Source organism: Larimichthys crocea, chromosome XIV, assembly GCF_000972845.2.
Source record: "Larimichthys crocea isolate SSNF chromosome XIV, L_crocea_2.0, whole genome shotgun sequence".
NCBI lineage: Eukaryota > Metazoa > Chordata > Actinopteri > Sciaenidae > Larimichthys > Larimichthys crocea.
The window spans coordinates 13,050,430-13,068,614 of NC_040024.1; the positions used below are offsets into that span (position 1 = coordinate 13,050,430).

The window sequence follows — 18,185 nt, forward strand, 5'->3', positions numbered from 1 at the left end:
ACATATTATTTATCACATTTCTCTACAGCATGGTATTGTTTGTTTGTTTGTTTGTGTGAGAACGTGTAGTAAATTTGTTTGAATAGTTTCATGTATCTAACACTCTAGATGTTGGTTATTGTTATTATGAGAGATTATGTCAATATTTTCCATCTGTGATATATGTGTAGATATAAAACACAGGCCTACAGTGGACTACAACAGGCGTGGAGTGTCCGATAAAAGCACATGGTGTTACTGTAAACTGTGAAACTCTTCTTCATAATGATGTAGGAAGTAAACTACACCTCTGTTTGCTATGCTGCCTTCCGGTGCTGTCGGATATCCTGATTTCAACAAGTTCGACAAAGACGGATGCTCAAGTAGGTAAGGACTCAAAATTAACTTACTGGACATTTGTCATCTATTTGAGAGCTGGAGTCATGTTAGGACGAAGTTAACACGGGTCGTTTCAACTGTTAGCCGTATTTACTAGTTGCATGCCAGAAAAGTCTGAGCTTCGTGAGAGCACATGAACGCACCCTGACTTCCCGGCTGGTCAGTCAGCTCCTCTGTTGTAAACAGACGGCGTCCCGAGACGGAGCTCAACTCCGGGTGGATCCGACCAGAACCCGGGCAAACTCCGCAAAGCACGATGGTAAGACCGGAAATGTTGTCCGTATACTTAAAAAAAACAAATGTGGTGTACTTTAGGAAATCTCTGCGGACTGTTTGTGCTTGTTGAGGCCTTCAGTTTCACCGCGGACCCCCTTTAAGAAACAGTTTTTACCTGAGTGACAAAAGAAAAGGGAACAAGAAACTGAGAGCAGGACACTTGTTCACTTGTTCAGGTGTCGTGACTCCTATTTAAACTAACCGTTATAAATGTCACACGGATAAAAGTGCTTTTTCTGACACGGTGTAATGCGCCTCTTTAACTCTATCTATCTATCTATCTATCTATCTATCTATCTATCTATCTATCTATCTATCTATCTATCTATCTATCTATGTGTGTCTGTCAGTGTGTCTCGTGGTGTGTGTGTCAGGTGTTAGTTGTTTGTTTACGTTTGTCTCGAGGCTGAACCCAGTCATAGTTAACTGTAACTGTAACTGTGTGTTTTCCAGCACTGAGACGAGTGAGCATCGTCTCACTTTTGGGGTTCAAATAGGAGGAACCACAACCACTGTATTCTCTTCACAAGTCACACAACAAGGTAGGTAAAAAAGGAGAGGGCATCTCTAGCTGGTTAATGTTCTCGTGCAAAGAGTCCAGAAGGAATGAACAATAATCAACACAAGTCTTTTTTAGGCTGAAGCATCAAATCTCTGATATTTTGTACCAATAGAATCACATATCTGTGTGTTAGATGTTGTAGGTCTGCTGCAGGGGTTCTGTTTGCAAGGTCACTGATTCATGACACCTTTGCACCAACATTGCAATGACATACAGACGGACAGGTTTCAGGGAGAAGTAGCCACAGCACAAACACTGTGGAAAGCTGAGCTCGAAAAACATCCGCGCGTGTGTGTGTGTGTGTGTGTGTGTGTGTGTGTGTGTGTGTGTGTGTGTGTGTGTGTGTGAGACAGAGAGAGTGAGAGTTTCCAGTGAATGTTCGAATACAGATTTGTGAACTTGGTAGACTTTTGGTCCTGGCTGGTGGCACCCTAAAGGAATTCAAGAGATTTCATTTAAAAAAAAGGGGGTGCAGCACAGTCCTTGTAGTAACTTACAGCACGAATAAATAAAATAAATAAATAATGAAAGGGAGTTCAGTTTTACAGACTGTTTTACATTGTAGATTGATTACTTAATAAAGTCCAAAAACATCAAGGTGACTGATATACACAATGTATTCATTAGATTATATTTGTATTATTAATCTGTCAGTCTCAGAGTCATATTGCCATCTGTTTCCACCTCCTGTAAGCTCTTAATAAGTCATGAAAGTTAAGTGCCTTCATCCTGTGTGTAGGTCCTTCACGATGGCCACCTTCGACAGTGACATTACTACCTTCGGCCCAGAGCTGCCAGCCATGTTTGATGGCATGAAGCTGGCAGCAGTGGCAACTGTTCTCTACATCATTGTCCGCTGTCTGAACCTGAAGAGTACCACAGCACCACCAGAGATCACCTACCAGGACACTCCACTCAGCCGATACCTGCTCAAATCCTGCCCGATGCTGACCAAAGAGTGAGCGTTAGTCATTGTTTTAGCAGAGGAACACTGGCTGATTTCTGCATTGGTAATCTGGGTGTCAAATCTTTTTGGCAGTGTCTTAATTTTGACCCGATTATCTAGTTAACAAGATTCCGACAAGTAGATTTCTATCTGACAAGCACAGAGAGAAGGAGGATTACAGATCACAGAGCTGATAGCACCAGGGAGTGAGATCACCATGATAAAGGAGATAGATGAAGACAACATAGGTTCACTTACATGCCTTTTCAGGACGGCTGTAGAAAGAAGTAATTTAACATCTGACAGAATTACTGAGAAAAATGTAGGCTTGACATTTGACTTGGCATTAATGACTCAGACTTGGTGACTTTGGTATGAGTAAGGGAGTTCAGATCTACTCTATTTTTAGCAGGAAAATGCAGCAACCTATTTTTTTAAAGGGAATATTTGATAAAGGAAGTATACAGAGTTGAGCAAAAAAATGAAAAATCATGTATACAGAGAGGTTAGACGTGTGGTAACTCAGCGGGCGAGCTGATGACCATCTGAGCTGCCTGCTTTTATGTCAAACATAAAAGCTGTGCTTAGAGTCCAACTATCTGAAGGGAAGGAGAAGAGTGTGCGTCACTCATAGAGAGTTAAATATGAAGCTAAATGGGACTGCAGTGTGGCCTCGTACTCCTGTGACGGTATTGGATTCACAATGGACAGTTTCTTTTACTCCACACATTGTTCTTATTTGTCAAAACCCGCCACCTACATTAACCAGAATGCAACACGACCACTGACAGTTCAGTCAGAGAGTCCAGTGTTAATAGTGGTTACTGTAGCCTCTAGCCGCTAAACTCACACAGAGATGAGAAGCAGGCTGCAGAGTTCTGGTAAGCGCACTTCTTTCTAACTCCACACCTCCTGATTTTTCTTTTGTCTTTTAACTTGTAGTCTTCAGACACACCTGAATTAAATACTTGGGTTGTTCAAATTTTGCTATCCTCTTTCTGTAGCTACAAGAGATGGCACGTATTTTATTTCAAATATGTAAGAGCCTACCCAAGAACTGTAAACAGAGCTTATGTAATCAGCTTTTGTGTAAAGGTGAGGGAGTTCCTCTTTGAGTTTCTGCTCTTGCATAACTTTCCTCAAACTCGTTGTTGACACTAGGAGTGCCTATAGGCAATATTTATCTACTCAGACGTGTTTAATAAAGTTAATGTTAAAACTAAGCTCTCTTCATGCCAAACCTCTGCTGCTTGTATTCGAGCATGAATAAGCCATGCGTTGATCCTGTAAACTTGGGACTCGATTACTTAAGACAGCGCATATTTTAAAAGTGATTTTAAATCAAGTTGGCTTGAGACCAACTTATTTCTGACACATTTACAACTACATGTGAATAAGGTGTCTAGAGTTACATGATATGGTGATATGAAAATGTCAACCACAAATTAGCAATCTTCACGGCGGGCTGCTCAATCAGACGGCCGACGATGTCTATAGAGTTGTCTGTGATCTCCTATGGTTAGAGTGGTATGTGCGACTGTCTGTAGTGTGATCGACTGTGCCGAAACAGGGTAGCGGGTTACAGCTAATGTAATATGGCGCTTGTCTCTTCCTTCAGATACATTCCTCCCTTGCTGTGGGGTAAGAGTGGCCATCTGCAGACAGCCCTGTATGGCAAGATGGGACGTGTCAACACCCCAACGCCCTGCGGGGTCCGCAAGTTCCTCCCAATGCAGGATGGTGCCACAGCGACCTTTGACCTCTTTGAGGCACTTGGAGACCACAGCACAGGAGGTCAGACACAAATACTCGTCCGTCTGGTCAAGTACTGAAGCAACTGCCTTTGGATTTAGTGCAAGTTTAGGATTTAATCACATAACTGCTGGTCAGACTTTTAAAGCAGATTTTTTTCAGATGTCACCAGTTGCTGTTTTGTTAAGCTTTCCTCCTGAATGTTATTAGCTTGTCTGAACTGTGAGAACATTAGTAAATATCAGCTCATACTACAGTATGCATGGGCAGGAAGACCACTAATGAACTCCCTTGAGCGAAGATGCCATGCATTTCAGAGGCCAATTAAGCACACACACAGCACCCATTTTACACCCACACATGACTCCACTTTGTATGTTTGTGCATGTGTTCCCTCTGTGCATGTCAGATGACGTTACCATGGTGATTTGCCCTGGGATCGGTAACCATAGCGAGAAGAACTACATTCGGACCTTTGTGGATCACTCCCAGCGGCAAGGTTACCGCTGTGCCGTCCTCAACCACCTGGGAGCCCTGCCCAACGTGGATCTCACCTCGCCGCGCATGTTCACCTACGGTAAACGAGGGAAACATCACATGGTAGTCTGTGACTTATGGGTGTGTTACATGTCACATTCCAACCCGTAGAGGGGAAGCTCACTGAATTGCATTTTTCATGTTGGCTCATTAAGGAGAACTAAAGTTTGGGGAAGCAAAGCAACAGAGATTTCAGTCCTGTTACAAAAAAATAAACACACAGTGAGAAAAGCTAATTCTACTCTTGCATTCAGGTTGTACCTGGGAATATGCAGCCATGGTGGGCTACATCAAGCGAGCTTTTCCCCAGACACTGCTGGTGGTTGTGGGCTTCAGTCTGGGTGGAAACATTGTGTGTAAGTTCCTGGGTGAGAACAGATCGAACCAGGACCGAGTGATCTGCTGTGTCAGCGTCTGTCAGGGTTACAGTGCCCTCAGGTTGGTTGAATGAAACACAAACAAATAAAGAGAAGGGACTGGATATGACTAAAAATGCTTGGATCAGGATTTTAGAGTGGATTTTAATTTCAGCCCCCTGTTCTGAAACAGCAACTATAAATATAAATCATATGTTATCATAAAAATGTGTCACATTGAAGCTTTGTCCTGCTGTATTGTGTGTGTTTATGCATTTGTTGTGTACAGGGCTCAGGAAACATTCCTTCAATGGGATCAGTGCCGGAGACTCTACAACTTTGTGCTAGCAGACAACATGAGGAAGCTCATCCTGTCACACAGGTGGATAAACAGTTTCTGTAGTTTCAGATGTGTTTATGAGAGTGTCGTTGAGAGTCTCATTACATTGCATAGTTTTGCAGTTTTGCAGCAATAAAGTTAGTAACAGTGCACTCATGATAAACATCGACAGGAAGCAATGTTTTCTTAACTAAATATTAGTCTGATGTGTGAATTCCATGATTTGGAGTTGCTGCCTTTCTCTCTCTAAACATCTATGTTATGGTTCAACAGGAGCAGTTTGCTCAACATGACCTCCAGCAACATCGGCGACGCAGACATGAGCAGACTGTACGCAGCCACGTCTCTGATGCAGATCGATGACAGCATCATGAGGTGAAGAGTTTGGCTGGATTTTGATTTAGATCAGGCTGCTAATGGATACTCCAAAAAAAAAAAAAACAGTCCTATCACTGACGTTATCAAAACCATTTGTCCTGCAGAAAATTTCACGGCTACAGCTCGTTGAAGGAGTACTATGAGAAGGAGAGCTGTGTGCACTACATCCACAACGTGAGTGTGTAGATGTTATAATATAATAATATTAATACTACTTGTGCTACTTTTACTCCTGTCGTGCCTTCAGTTAAGACTGTGTGTACTATTAATGCTACTTCTGCTGTTTCTGTTGCTGCTGATACAGTACTACAGCTTAGACTAATAGCACACCTCTGCTACTTTTCTCCTACTCTGGTTACTGCTTCTACTAAGTACAGTGTGTTTACTCTCTACTATTGTAACTACAGCTCTGACATCATGTCTCTTAACCAAAATCAATAATAAAAAAAAAAAGACCAACATCTCTAATGCTCACTATTTAACACTTTATGTCTTGTTTTAGAGGACATTGTGTGGTTTAACTATTTCTTGACAAACTGGTTTGTCTCTACAGGTTTCTGGGCACAATCTAACTATCTCTGTAGTACACAAATAGTCATCTTCAGTACTGATGCTAAGCTAGGCTAATAGCAAGCCAGCTCTGGCTCCAGACTTAAAGCACAGACATGAGAGTGGTATCAGCCTCCCAGAAGAAGATGAATTATCATATATCCTAAAGTGTCAGACGACTCATTTTATGAATTAATTAATTGAATACAAATGCTGCTCTGGGGTTACAGCTTACTACTACTGCCATTACTTTAACAGTCATCCATAAAATAAACTGTTGTCTCATCTCCAGGTCACCGTGCCTCTCCTCCTGGTAAACTCCTCAGACGATCCGCTAGTTCATCAGTCACTACTTGATATTCCACGCACACTGGCAGGTTTGTGTTAAAAGATCCAGTCATCAGCGGCAGATAATTAGAAGTTTTGGGGGTACTATGTGAAGGTGTATATTGTATTGGTCATGATGTCATGATGAGGTCAGTATTAATGACTGCACTGCAAGGAAAGTCAAACCCTGAATTGGCTTTTATAATTACAAAAAATATGAATCTAATCCTTAGGGCTAAATTAGGTGTTTTGGTGTAGAAGTCATAAAAAGTTAAATACAATCATTCACACCTGTAAAACAGTCACAGGGAAGTTTGCAAGTCTGATCTCCTCGACACATTGAGTCATGCAGCAGTGTGAATAGTTAACTGAACTTTTGCTGCAATGACTCATACATTGTTTGTTTTGAACATTTTGCGCGTTTCCAAGAGAACGATAACCGCAACAGCAAAACACTGTCCCCACAGTGATACAAACTCAGACTAATGCCGAGAAAACTAACCCGTTGTCCTTCCTTCACTGGAGCCGGACACTGGAGCCGGAGTCTTAAGTGTTGATAAAGTCTCGTCACAGCTATCTGCTCAACACTGGCCAGCACAGACAGTCTTGCTGAATTTTTCAGGGCCATGTGATCCGCCTGGGCTGCTGGATTATATATATAGAGGTGTGTGTGTGTGTGTGTGTGTGTGTGTGTGTGTGTTTGTGTGTGTTTGTGTGTGTGGGTGGTTGTAGCCTGGTCTTGCCTCAGCAGGTCACATGCACTGGCCCCTCTGTGTGTAAATCAGTGTGTAATAACTTAGACCTTGACAAGTGAAATTCTAAACTTGTCCTCTACTTCAAGGAAACATAAAAGCACTGAAAAAATTTTTTTAAAGGTCCAGTGTGTCCGATTGATGGCCTCCAATTACAGAATATGACAGGAATGGAATATAATATTCAAAACTATGTTTTCATTAGTGTATAATCACCTAAAAATAAAAATCATAATTTTTTCACCTTTGTTACCTTAGAATGAGTCTTTTAAATCTACAGTACCCCAGAATGGACAAATCAAACTCCAAGTCTCTCCAACACACTTGGAGTGACTGGTGGCAGGTAAGGCAAGTGTTATTCAGTTGGTTGTAATCTGCAGCCTCACCACTAGATGCCACCAAACCCTACACACTGGACCTGATATATTTTACAGTGACAGAGTTTAAATAATTTATACGAGGCCCAAACTTCCCAAGTAATGTTTTGTTGATGAAGTTTGCGCTGCATTCTCCTGGTCTGACAATTGAGGACAAGAGTTAGAGTTAAATTACTTACTAATAAAGTGACCACAATAGCTACTTATTACAGTTATTATAATAATAATAATAATAATAATAATAATAATAAGTACTTAAGATACTTTACATAAAAAACATCAAAGCATCAAAACAATATAAAACAGTACACTAAGAACACATTAGTCTGAGATAGACATTAAACGCAATTTAAAAAAGGTGTGTTTTTGTTAGTGATTTGAAGGTGGGCAAGTCAGTACAGTCACGGATGTCTTTGGGGAGAGTGTTCTAGAGGGAGGGGTCAGCTACAGAGAATTGAATTGAAGTATATTTTTGTGTGTGCACACCTATAAACATGCTCTTTGGTGTTGGTGCATAAACAGGAGTGTGTTTGTGGTGTAGAGTCACCGAAAAGGGAAACAGGTTGGTGTATTTCTGTGCAGAAACCCAATGTCTTGGCGACTGACCTGAGGGTCAGTCACCGAGCCATTTTAAAGATACCTCCTCAAAGCAGGACAGCTCAATTATTTACCTTCACTTGACAAGATCAGTGTGCCTTTAATTACCAAATGGCTCGAGACGCCTGACCATATAACCAAAGTGAGACAACAAGGTGCAAAAAAAGCTCCCAACTTTTTAATTATAAAATAGTGCTTCATAATCCCAAAATATCCTTTACTGTCCTTTGGGGAACTGTTCAGCGCTGTGAGATCAGGGAGTTTATCTTTGCCAAAATTCCTTACTTGTCACCACTTATTGATTTATCAAAGCTCCAATAATTTGTACCTCATTATTTTTAGCACATTGTTTTGGGTCACTGGCTGCATGTAGATACATTTTACCATTTACCTAAACTGTGTGGTTGAGTCTTATCCACTATATAGGCAGCTCAGTCCAACAAGCAAACACAGACAAGCAGACAAACAGGCAGACCAAGTTAGCAACTAGTTTGTTAACATAGTGTAGCATTTAGTAACTAAAGAGACAAATATGTCCCTCAGGAGTTCAGGGAAAGAACAGAGCTGAAAGGACATACCATTCATCAGGTGGAAAGAAGTTCAAAATAAGTATAAATAGTCAACTGTATGCCAACAATTTACCATATCAACAACATGATAATGTGTCAATGTTTCTGTTGCCCCCAAGTGGCAAAAAAAAAACAACAGTAATTGCAGCTTTAACAAACCCCTTCAGAAACCAAATACTATAAATAAGTCTGTTTGCTTGTTAGAAGAGATGTTTCCTTTAGACAATATTGGAGCTGGTAAGTCAAGAGCAAGCGTACTTTAGAGTCTGTATTTTTCATCCAAAAGGCTTCTTCTGTTCTGAGCCAGTGTTTGTGTTTACACATTCAAACTGGTGTCATGTTTGTCATGGCGTCATGATGTTAGGAGTTCACATTGCTGGTATACAGATAACCCAAACAAGCCCTAACTTACTGGTACAGAGACTTTCAGCTAAACTAGTTGTAGACTATAAAAAAAGACTCCATCTCCTTCCATCTGCAGAAAAGATGCCTGATGTGATATTTGCCCTGACCCACCACGGAGGCCACCTGGGCTTCTTTGAGGGAGCCGTGCTGTTCCCTCAGCCCCTCACCTGGATGGACAAGGTCATAGTCGAGTACACAGACGCCATCTGCCACTGGGAGAAGGGACGGCCAGCCTGCCAGAAGAGCAGCCGCCAGCACATGAACTCCTTCCTACAGAACACAGGGGTAACACTAAGTGGGTAACACATACGGATGTCTGGAGACGAAACAACAGACCAAAACTACAAAAACACACATGCACCAACTCAGCCTTCTGCACTAATGGCCTTAGAGTTAAATAAGTAATTCTGGTAAATGTAGGAAATCATTACTTGGATTCAAAAAAGCAGGCTGAGTAGTAGCAGGTACACCAAGTTGTAAATTGAAACTCACATAAGATAATAATACTGGAAAATGTAATGTGGCCCCACAGTGAATTGTTCCTTCCTCTTGTTCTCAGTTAACGCGTAACACAAGTTCACGCTCTGCTGGTTTTTGGCAGCTGCTGCTTCTTTAGTCTGGACAGCAGAGAGATGAAATATTCATAAAAAAAGTGTAAAATGATCTTCTCACTAATGTGTGAAGGACACATCATCTGCAGCCTTAAAACTTTCACTGTAATATACTTTAAAATATACTTGATGACCCACATTGGTTATATTTTGAGGTACGCTATTTTGAAAATCTTTCAGGATTGTACTTGACCATATTTAAGTGCCTTAATATGAATGTGAATCTGTAGCAGATTTGGTTTCTGGCTCCTCGTGAATCATTGACGAGCAGCAGTATGACATGATTTATGGTTTACAGTGATGATTTCCAGCTTAACATATCATCTGAACTAATTTCCTTCATGTTATATAATATGATCTTGTTTGTTCCCATTAGGAGAATTTTTCTGTTTCATTGCAGGACAAATGTGTTGAATAACAGTAACTTTGGATTATTTATATATATATATATACATTGTGGCATCATTTTAACACCACTCCAGTTTTTCACTTTTTCATTGTGTGCGGTGGACCATCAGCCTGCATTGTTGCTGCTGACCTTCAAAATAAAAGAATTGGGGGGTGTCAGGATTTAAAAACGGTTCAAAAGTTCTAAAAGCACAGACATACAGACGGGGTTATTTGTGATTTAATGATGTTTTTCTAACAGTCCTTTCTGTGTCATTGAATAGGCAGATCATACAAACATTGTACTCTTCAAGGTCAGCTTGTTCTATTCCATCGATTGTTCCACAGTACCTTTAAAACTAGCAGATAACAGCAGTTATTACTGTGATGCATGAGGAGTTTCGGGCAGTTTAATTTCCCTGAATGCTGCTTCTAACTCTGATTATTACCACAGAAAAGATCATTTGAGAATTTTACAAGGCAGAAATATACATGACTGTTGAGGACGGAGCTGGGTCAAACTGTGTTTACAGAAAGGAGAGAAGAAAGTGCAAATGGGACACAAACAGTAAGCGTATTAAAAAAGAAATCCAATTGGGGAACTCTCAATTTGTGCACTTACCAAACAAATGGACCAAAGCACATTTCACTTTCAAGAAAAAAAAGTAGCTCATCGTGTACTTTTTAATGATCCTGCTGCTTTTTGGCCACATGTAACCTAAAAAAGGCTTTGCCTCAAATATAGTACAATTACCTGACTTTGAACAAGGTCTAATTGATATGTTTCATAAGTGACCATGGGGTTTTTTTGGGGGGGGGTTGCTTTAAGCTGCTTATTGCTACATACGTATAAGTACGGGTGGAGTTTGCCACGTAAAACACATAAATGAACACAGGGGTGAAGACAGTGAAACTTTTTTTTTGTTACATTAAAACACAGAAGACATGAAAACTACCACACATCATCTGTTTTCTCATATACCAGTATACTTCCATGAGATATGTACCACAGACAATATCAGAGGTGACATGCAGACGTTGTTTTCTGTGTTTCATTCGAGGCCTTTTTTCTGCTTTGAGGAGTGCCTGTGCTGCAATGTGTGATCTTAATCATAGTTTCCTGTGAGTAACATCCTGTAAATGCAGAGGACTCCACCCAAGTCGACGCTTGTCTTATTAATTAGATTTAACATAACTAAATTCTCTCTCTGCCCTTTAAAAGCCGAATACAACCTGCAACAACACAGTTACTGTGTCTGTATGTGCAATATGTCCTGACTGTCAGGACTGTTTTGCCTGCACTTTATTGTATTTACAGTTCCTGTTGTTCTGTATTGCACTATAGTTTGTATCAGCATATGGGTGTAACATTTCTAATCGAATCATTGTTCTGATGTTGCGCACAGCTATGGCGATTAGTCATATTTGAACTCACCGATTAATAAATATTTTTCACATAGATTCCTTTGTCCACATAGATTCCTTTTTCCTATTCTGATGAATCTTACTGACTTTGGAGTTCTCTTGTGTGGATTGTCCTGTGATGGCTTTGAGTGAAGTATTTTAACCACATGTCCCCATCAGAATGATTTATAGTAACTATCCAGTAACTTCTCAACCCAAATACTCCTGACCAAATATCTGCAAAACCAGTGACATTCCTGACGGCCTCGGCTGTAAAATGTCAGCATGCTAACATGCTAAACATTCTACACACGTTTAGCATGCTTACACATTTAGCTCAAAGCAGCTGCCAGCGTTACTGACATTGATACAAAGACTACAACTCATATTTATATACAGTTTATTGTACATTTTTTGACATTCTTATTGGTGCACCAGGTAGCACAGTGGGTAAAACTTCATAATATTCATATTGAAGAAGAATCTGAAAAACACACAAGAGTCAGGCACTTGTTGGAATATCAGCCTTGTACTTCAAGGAGAGACATGAGGGTGGGGGGAGGGGGGCAGAGAGTGGAGACTGAGGAAGCTGGGACCTGCCAGTGTTAAAAAACAAGCTGTGTGGGTGAACTATGGTCCAAACTCAACAGAGGTGAGAGGCAGGAAGCACTCTTATTTGTCTAAACATGGCTCAGCATGTGTTTTAAATGGACATTTTATCATTTTGTCAGTTATGAAACAACATTGAAAGCCTTGAGTGTATCTCAATGCTCAGTGAATCATACAGTTGCAACTACAAGTTTTGTATACTTTACAGTAACGCTGCCATTTTAGGCTAAATACAGCCTCCTGGACAGCCAAAGGCTTCCATTCATCTGAGTTTGATATAAAAATCATCTTGCAAAGCTTAAGATAAGCAAACCACCACTGTGAATATTTGGATACCATTGCCTATTGACCAGTTACAGTGATGCAGTTGTTAGTATGTACTGCTTTGAAAACTTCCTGGATGATCTAAAGAAGACATAAGAATATGGTGTATTAAGTCTTTTTGCGTAACACCAGCAATCTCTTCAATTCTGAGTCTGTCTTTGAACACTCCAACATGGAAGTATCAATACAGTATCTATCAAAACTGCTTCAAACTAGACAAAATGCCAGCACCTCCAGGTAAAGATCTTACTTTGGTCATTAATGAGGACTGTAAGGCCCTAAACTGTCAGCCAAGAACATTAGTTATACAGAATACTGTAATGTAATAATGAAACCATTTGAACGTCTCACACACTCATGACTTTCATTTATGACTCTTTTTTTTTTCCTTACAACCACACAGCTCGATTGGGCTTTGAGTCTCCACAGTCTGCAGGGTTTGTAATATACAGTATAATAGCTCTCTCAAAGGGATGGAGGATGTTTAGTCGAACAGCTTGGCTGCCGTGGCCTTGCCGTCGTACTTGGAACCTTTTCCATCAAACTCAGCGGGAAGGATGTCGGCGTCAAACTCCTTGTAGTAGGTCTCCAGCTCGTCTCCATGAACAAACACCTAGAGCAAGAATAGCACAACATGCAATGAATGGAAATTCATTTGAGTGGGTATCTATAATACAGTTAAATATAGGCTCCACCACCAAAAAGCAAAAATATTTGAAACCACCAACATGTCTTTCAAATGAAATAGAAAAACACAAATCTTCTTCTCTTGTCTCACTCACTCTCTCTAGCAGTTTGCCCTTCATGAGTGGTTTGACCACATTGTAGGTGGTGGTGAAGTACCAGGGCTGGTGGATGAAGTGCACAGCTTTGAAACGGGCGGGGAATGAATCCTGGCAGAAGAAGAAGAAAAAGTCACATGGTTTGGTTTATAACTCAATGAAACCTTTACTGAAGAGACGTCCTGCAGTATATAGAAGAGGGACTTTGAGTTTTTTTTTTTTCCTACTGCTGCTGTATTTTACAGCTACCTGGTTACAGTCAGAAATTAAATGCCACACACAGCAGCAGCTGGGTGTTAAGAGAGGGAAGAGTTTTTTTCCCCCTTTGTAAATACAGTGTAATTGTCCAGAAAACAATGATGACTAGCCGTCAGTCAATCGATGATAATACCAGGAAGTGCAAATCCACCACGGTCCCTGGCAGTGAAGCAAGGTTTGGGTGCCCCCCAGTGGTTCCTGGGATGGTTGGCAGGGTCAGGCATGTAGGGTCAATAGTATCTTTATTACTACTTTTCAATATTATTACTACAAATATTATATCTGTGTCATTATTACTGTGTTTCTGTTTATTAGGGATTAGCAGTTGGTTTGGATTGGATTTGGTCATGGGATGTTCTAGCCTTGCTCCCATGTTGCCCACCCCAGAGAGGGTGTCAGTAAGTTGATCACAGCTACCCAGGACAAAGTGGAGCACTGGCCCAACTGTTGCCCTGCAGTTGTATGGAGTTTTTCCCAATTCTGCAGACCTGCAAACCGCAGTCAGGCATGTTGAATAATCTACACAACCTTCTGTCAAGACTATTAAAGAGATCAGACAACAAAATCATAACTCTCTCTAGCCAAAAAGAGCCAGTCTTTAAAAATGATGCCATAAAAACTTTTGCTATCTGTCTTTTCATCAGTATCTCTCTCTCTCTCCACTCTGTAGAAATAGACCAGTCCATGACACGAGTTCAGATTTCCCCACCTGCAACATGTCCACCATCTTCTTGAGCTCGGTGGGTTTGATTCCTGACGCTTGCTGCATGGTGAAGCCCTTGAAGTTCTCAATGATGCAGAAGCCATTGATCTGAGTCTCCTCGTTCTCCAGCAGCTTCTCCAGGATCACGCAGTAGGCACGAAGGATCTGAACACATACACACAGGCTGTTCATTTATTTAAATCTTGCTGATCGTGTCTGTCTTCTATTTATGTTTGAGCAAAATGGAGTTTCTTTAAAATGAAAAGTGAGTGGTAAAAATGCTTTTCCAGGTGCATTGTGGGATATGTAGTCACTTACCTCATCAAAGGTGATCTCCTCGTAGTCCCAGTTCTCGATGTTAAAGAGCAGAACCACACGGCCGTATTTGTCTCTGCTCTGAAGGATGCCGGGGTAGCCGGCCTCGATGGTGCTGCGTACGGCCTCCGGGGTCAGATTCTCAAACAGCTCAGGGTAATCCTTCCTGAAACGCACGTAGCCTGGATGGAAACACAGGAACATGTTCTAGGGTCACACCAGGCTATAAACAAACTGTCAGTATATTGAGATCAGCAACTGCCCACGCACCCTTCATGAGTTCGAAGGCTCTGGGCACATCATACTTCCTGGCGCGGATGAAACGAACCAACAAACTGTCTGGTTTCTCCCCAAATGTTTCCTGCACACCCTTGGCAACGTCATCACCTCCATCCGCCTTCTCCTTAATGATTCCTCGCAGCTCCTTCACTGCCGAAACCCGCTTCTCGTCTGTCTCGTTAAGCTCGTCCTTGGCCTGTAGGGGGAGCCAGACCAGACAGTTAGCTCACAGTTGGATAGTTTGGGATCTATTTAGTTTAATCCTGACAAATGAAGATGAAAAGTTTATCAAGTCTGTCAGTGTCAACGTCATATTAGCACTCAATGTGTCGTTTCAAGGTTAGGGAAGCAGCTGGTACCATAGCTAATTTAGCCAGCTAGCCTTGCCAGCCTTTTAGCCTTTCCTATTTCCCATGTTTTAGTGCAAAACATTTATTTAACTACTGCTGTGTTAACATGAGGAAAAGTACAGGAGCTGTGTTGGGACAGAGCAAGAGATACACTTGCCTGTGTCTGCTGCTATTGCATAATGATGAAATCTCTATTTTAGAAAGCTCATGAACCTCAGCTTGATTGGTGTATTTATTCTGCTGTTTAACACATCTTTAATAACATACTGGTAGATTAAACTCCTGAACGTAACATTGTTTTGTTTGCTAATGTAAGAATATGTCTGGCTACCTTCTGTCTGGTGTGGTCCGGCAGGTTAGCACAGGGTCCAAATACTGGCCCGTGGTCCTTGACAGTGAGACGTTCCAGCTTGGCCCTGAGAGCCTGCTCCTCTTCTGACACCATACGGTAAGTTCCACTCTGAAAAGAGAAGGGGCAGTATTAATGTAAAAGGAGACGACTTACTTGGATAAGCACATGCAAACATACAGTACAGTTGGTGTTTCAAAGCAGCCATTAACCATTGCTCCGTAGCGTGTTGGGCCTTGGAACTGACTTCACTTGTCCGATGGGTCAAAAAGTCTCATCGTGTTTGGTCCAAACTATTTCTGTTTTTTATATTCTCAGATAACTGAAGTCAGAGTAAAGCAAGACATATAACAGATAACTGTCTGTGCAGTCCTTTCAGCAGGCTGACCTGTCACACCTGAATAGGTAATCACCACAGTGGACAGGAAACACACAGGCGTTATTAACAACATTAATAATGGATGCATTCCATGTAGCTGTGCCTTTTTCAGAGCCCTGCTATTGCGGATACGCTCTCACTGGCTTCACGTAAATAAAAAAACAGATCCATCGCTCATGTTATTGGTTACATCTGTGCCTGTCCGCTGTGTCAAAGGCCAATTAATGATGTCACAACAGGTGTGTGATTGAAAACACACACACACACCGAAACATTGTTTGATCGTAAGCACTGAGAAATCTCTCCAAACTCAATGAGACATCTCTTAAAGGAGGTTTTTCCTTGCCGCTGTCCCGGGTGCTTGCTCATGGTGGGAACTGTTGGGTCTCTGCAAATAACTAGTATAAAGAATGCGTTCTGCTTTGGACAAATGCTAAATATCTGCCTATGTCAATATAATTATCTCACAAGACCTGGTTGTGTGAGATTTAAACACGTCTAATCCACGAGACAAAATGTGTTTATGTGCTGCAGGAGCATAATCAATAGGCCCCAGTGTTTGATTAATCTCCTTCACATGAGTCCAGTAAAGCCTGTTAACACATGGTAAGGACTACTAGAAGGCCTGAAAAGGGGGTCAGAGATTAGCAGCTAAAGCTACTGTAGCTGTTGATGGCCTCCAACAATGGGCTTTGGTCTTGAGAAATGTTGAGCTGCAGCTGAATCCATGTTACAGGAAGATGAAGAGGTATTTGTCTTGGCAATTGTTTTTTTTATTTTTATGTACAAGCAAGTAAGTATACTCATTCAGAGGCCCCTGACACAGCTCAGAAATCCATGGAAAACATCGCCATTGCTCAGTTCTTTTCAGACTAACTCAGTTTTAAAGAGAGTAAAAGTGCAAATACTTACAACCACAGCCATATCTCCTTCTCTTTGTATCAGCTTCCTACTATCTACAAAAAAAGAAAGAAAGGCGGTTTATGATTCACATGAATCGCAGTAAAAAAACAAGCAAAACAATTGCCACACTGTGCTCCACATTAATCCCCTTTCACACTACCCTCTCTGCGATCACAGGGTACCTTAATTCGGCTATTTTTAGCACCTGCCCATTCCTGGATGATTTAACAGGCTTGCCTCATGTTGTCAAGGTTTCAAGTCTTTAGCATCATGCTGATACATGAGATTAATAATAAAGAAAGAAATTCAGTTCATATAATCAGTATGAAACAACTTGATTCTCATACTGTGTTGGAGCATTTGCATTAATCGATCCCCTTGGAGCTTTAAGAAATTGTGAAGGACATATTTAAATATTTTCATTTCACTTAACTGACACACAGAGACCAGAATTATTAGCATTCAGATTCAAGCACACTAACATTTTGCATGCAGCTTGGAGACTAAAAGATGTTCCACCTTCAAAACAATGTTTCTATTGCAAATGTGATGCAGCAGTAAGGATATCTTTGTATTCTAACGTAATATATGCCACTCAGTAGACACTTAAATCCAAAGCATCTCTTGTATTTTTGAGATTTTTAGTCACGAGAATGCAACTTTAAACCCGGCCAGTGTGCCATGATGCACTTACTGAGTAAGATATGACCACATATATATCTTTACATAACTAGATTTAGTTCTGAAATACCTCAAAATACAAAAATACATTTTTGTCAAAAGAAACCAAATATCCACTTTTATTTTATTTCATGTCACTTCATAAGAGAACATCAGCGTCCCTGATCAAAATCACTACTCAACAACAGTTCATCTACAACAGAAGAGTTGCACAGTTGTACAATATCAGAGCAGGGAAAGAAGGTGAAGTAGCACATCTTTGAGGAGGCTGAGTCTTACCTGAGGCAGATGTGAAGTTGCTGGCGGGGAGTCACAGGGGCCTGTGTGGAGCGAGGTGGACGGGACCTACGATTTGTAGCATCAGGATTAGTGACGTCACTCGGGATTACATCCGACAGATTCCTTTTTCTTTTCAATCAGCATAAAGTGGCAGAGGGTGGGAAAGAAGGGGGAGGAGGAAATGATGCTGAGGGCTGTTGGGGTTGGATAATGGTGAAGGAGCTTCCATTATGAAAGGCAGGGCCAGTGGACACTTTGGATGATGTAATGTTGAGCGTACACTTAAGGTGAGAGGTGATTTAGAGGATGGAGGGATTTGATCACATTCCAAAGAGACTTGAGTAAAAGTGACCATTGTGACTGCTGAGTCCTATTGTGATTTCTGCAACGTGAGGAGAGAGGGACGGCCCGTATACAAACGGTGTGTTTCACATGTTTAGAGGCATGATGTTGAATGGTAATGTTGTGACA

At 41.2% G+C, this 18,185-nt stretch overlaps 2 protein-coding genes across 4 annotated transcripts; one reads left to right on the top strand and one right to left on the bottom strand.

Annotated features, from left to right (window-relative positions):
• Positions 1-316: 316 nt before the first annotated feature.
• LOC104922392 (monoacylglycerol lipase ABHD2-B) lies at positions 317-11,560 on the top strand. 3 transcript variants are annotated; one of them, XM_019261194.2, is made up of 12 exons: positions 317-366; positions 463-637; positions 1,108-1,196; positions 1,956-2,174; positions 3,781-3,956; positions 4,324-4,491; positions 4,706-4,889; positions 5,097-5,189; positions 5,421-5,522; positions 5,630-5,699; positions 6,367-6,451; positions 9,178-11,560. In XM_019261194.2, the coding sequence occupies exons 4-12, from the start codon at positions 1,966-1,968 to the stop codon at positions 9,402-9,404; spliced, it is 1,314 nt and encodes a 437-aa protein (XP_019116739.1). In that variant the 5' UTR covers positions 317-366; positions 463-637; positions 1,108-1,196; positions 1,956-1,965; the 3' UTR covers positions 9,405-11,560. The 3 variants fall into 3 exon arrangements, with proteins under 3 accessions (XP_019116739.1, XP_010733506.1, XP_027143807.1); XM_027288006.1 differs by having other exon boundaries at positions 348-366; positions 543-637; XM_010735204.3 differs by having other exon boundaries at positions 332-637.
• A 378-nt stretch (positions 11,561-11,938) lies between these two features.
• rlbp1b (retinaldehyde binding protein 1b) lies at positions 11,939-17,775 on the bottom strand. Its single transcript, XM_010735206.3, has 8 exons — positions 17,715-17,775; positions 16,764-16,807; positions 15,455-15,583; positions 14,765-14,969; positions 14,498-14,676; positions 14,186-14,344; positions 13,219-13,329; positions 11,939-13,049 (listed from the first exon to the last, which is right to left on the bottom strand). The coding sequence occupies exons 2-8, from the start codon at positions 16,773-16,775 to the stop codon at positions 12,921-12,923; spliced, it is 924 nt and encodes a 307-aa protein (XP_010733508.1). The 5' UTR covers positions 16,776-16,807; positions 17,715-17,775; the 3' UTR covers positions 11,939-12,920.
• Between the last annotated feature and the right edge of the window lie 410 nt (positions 17,776-18,185).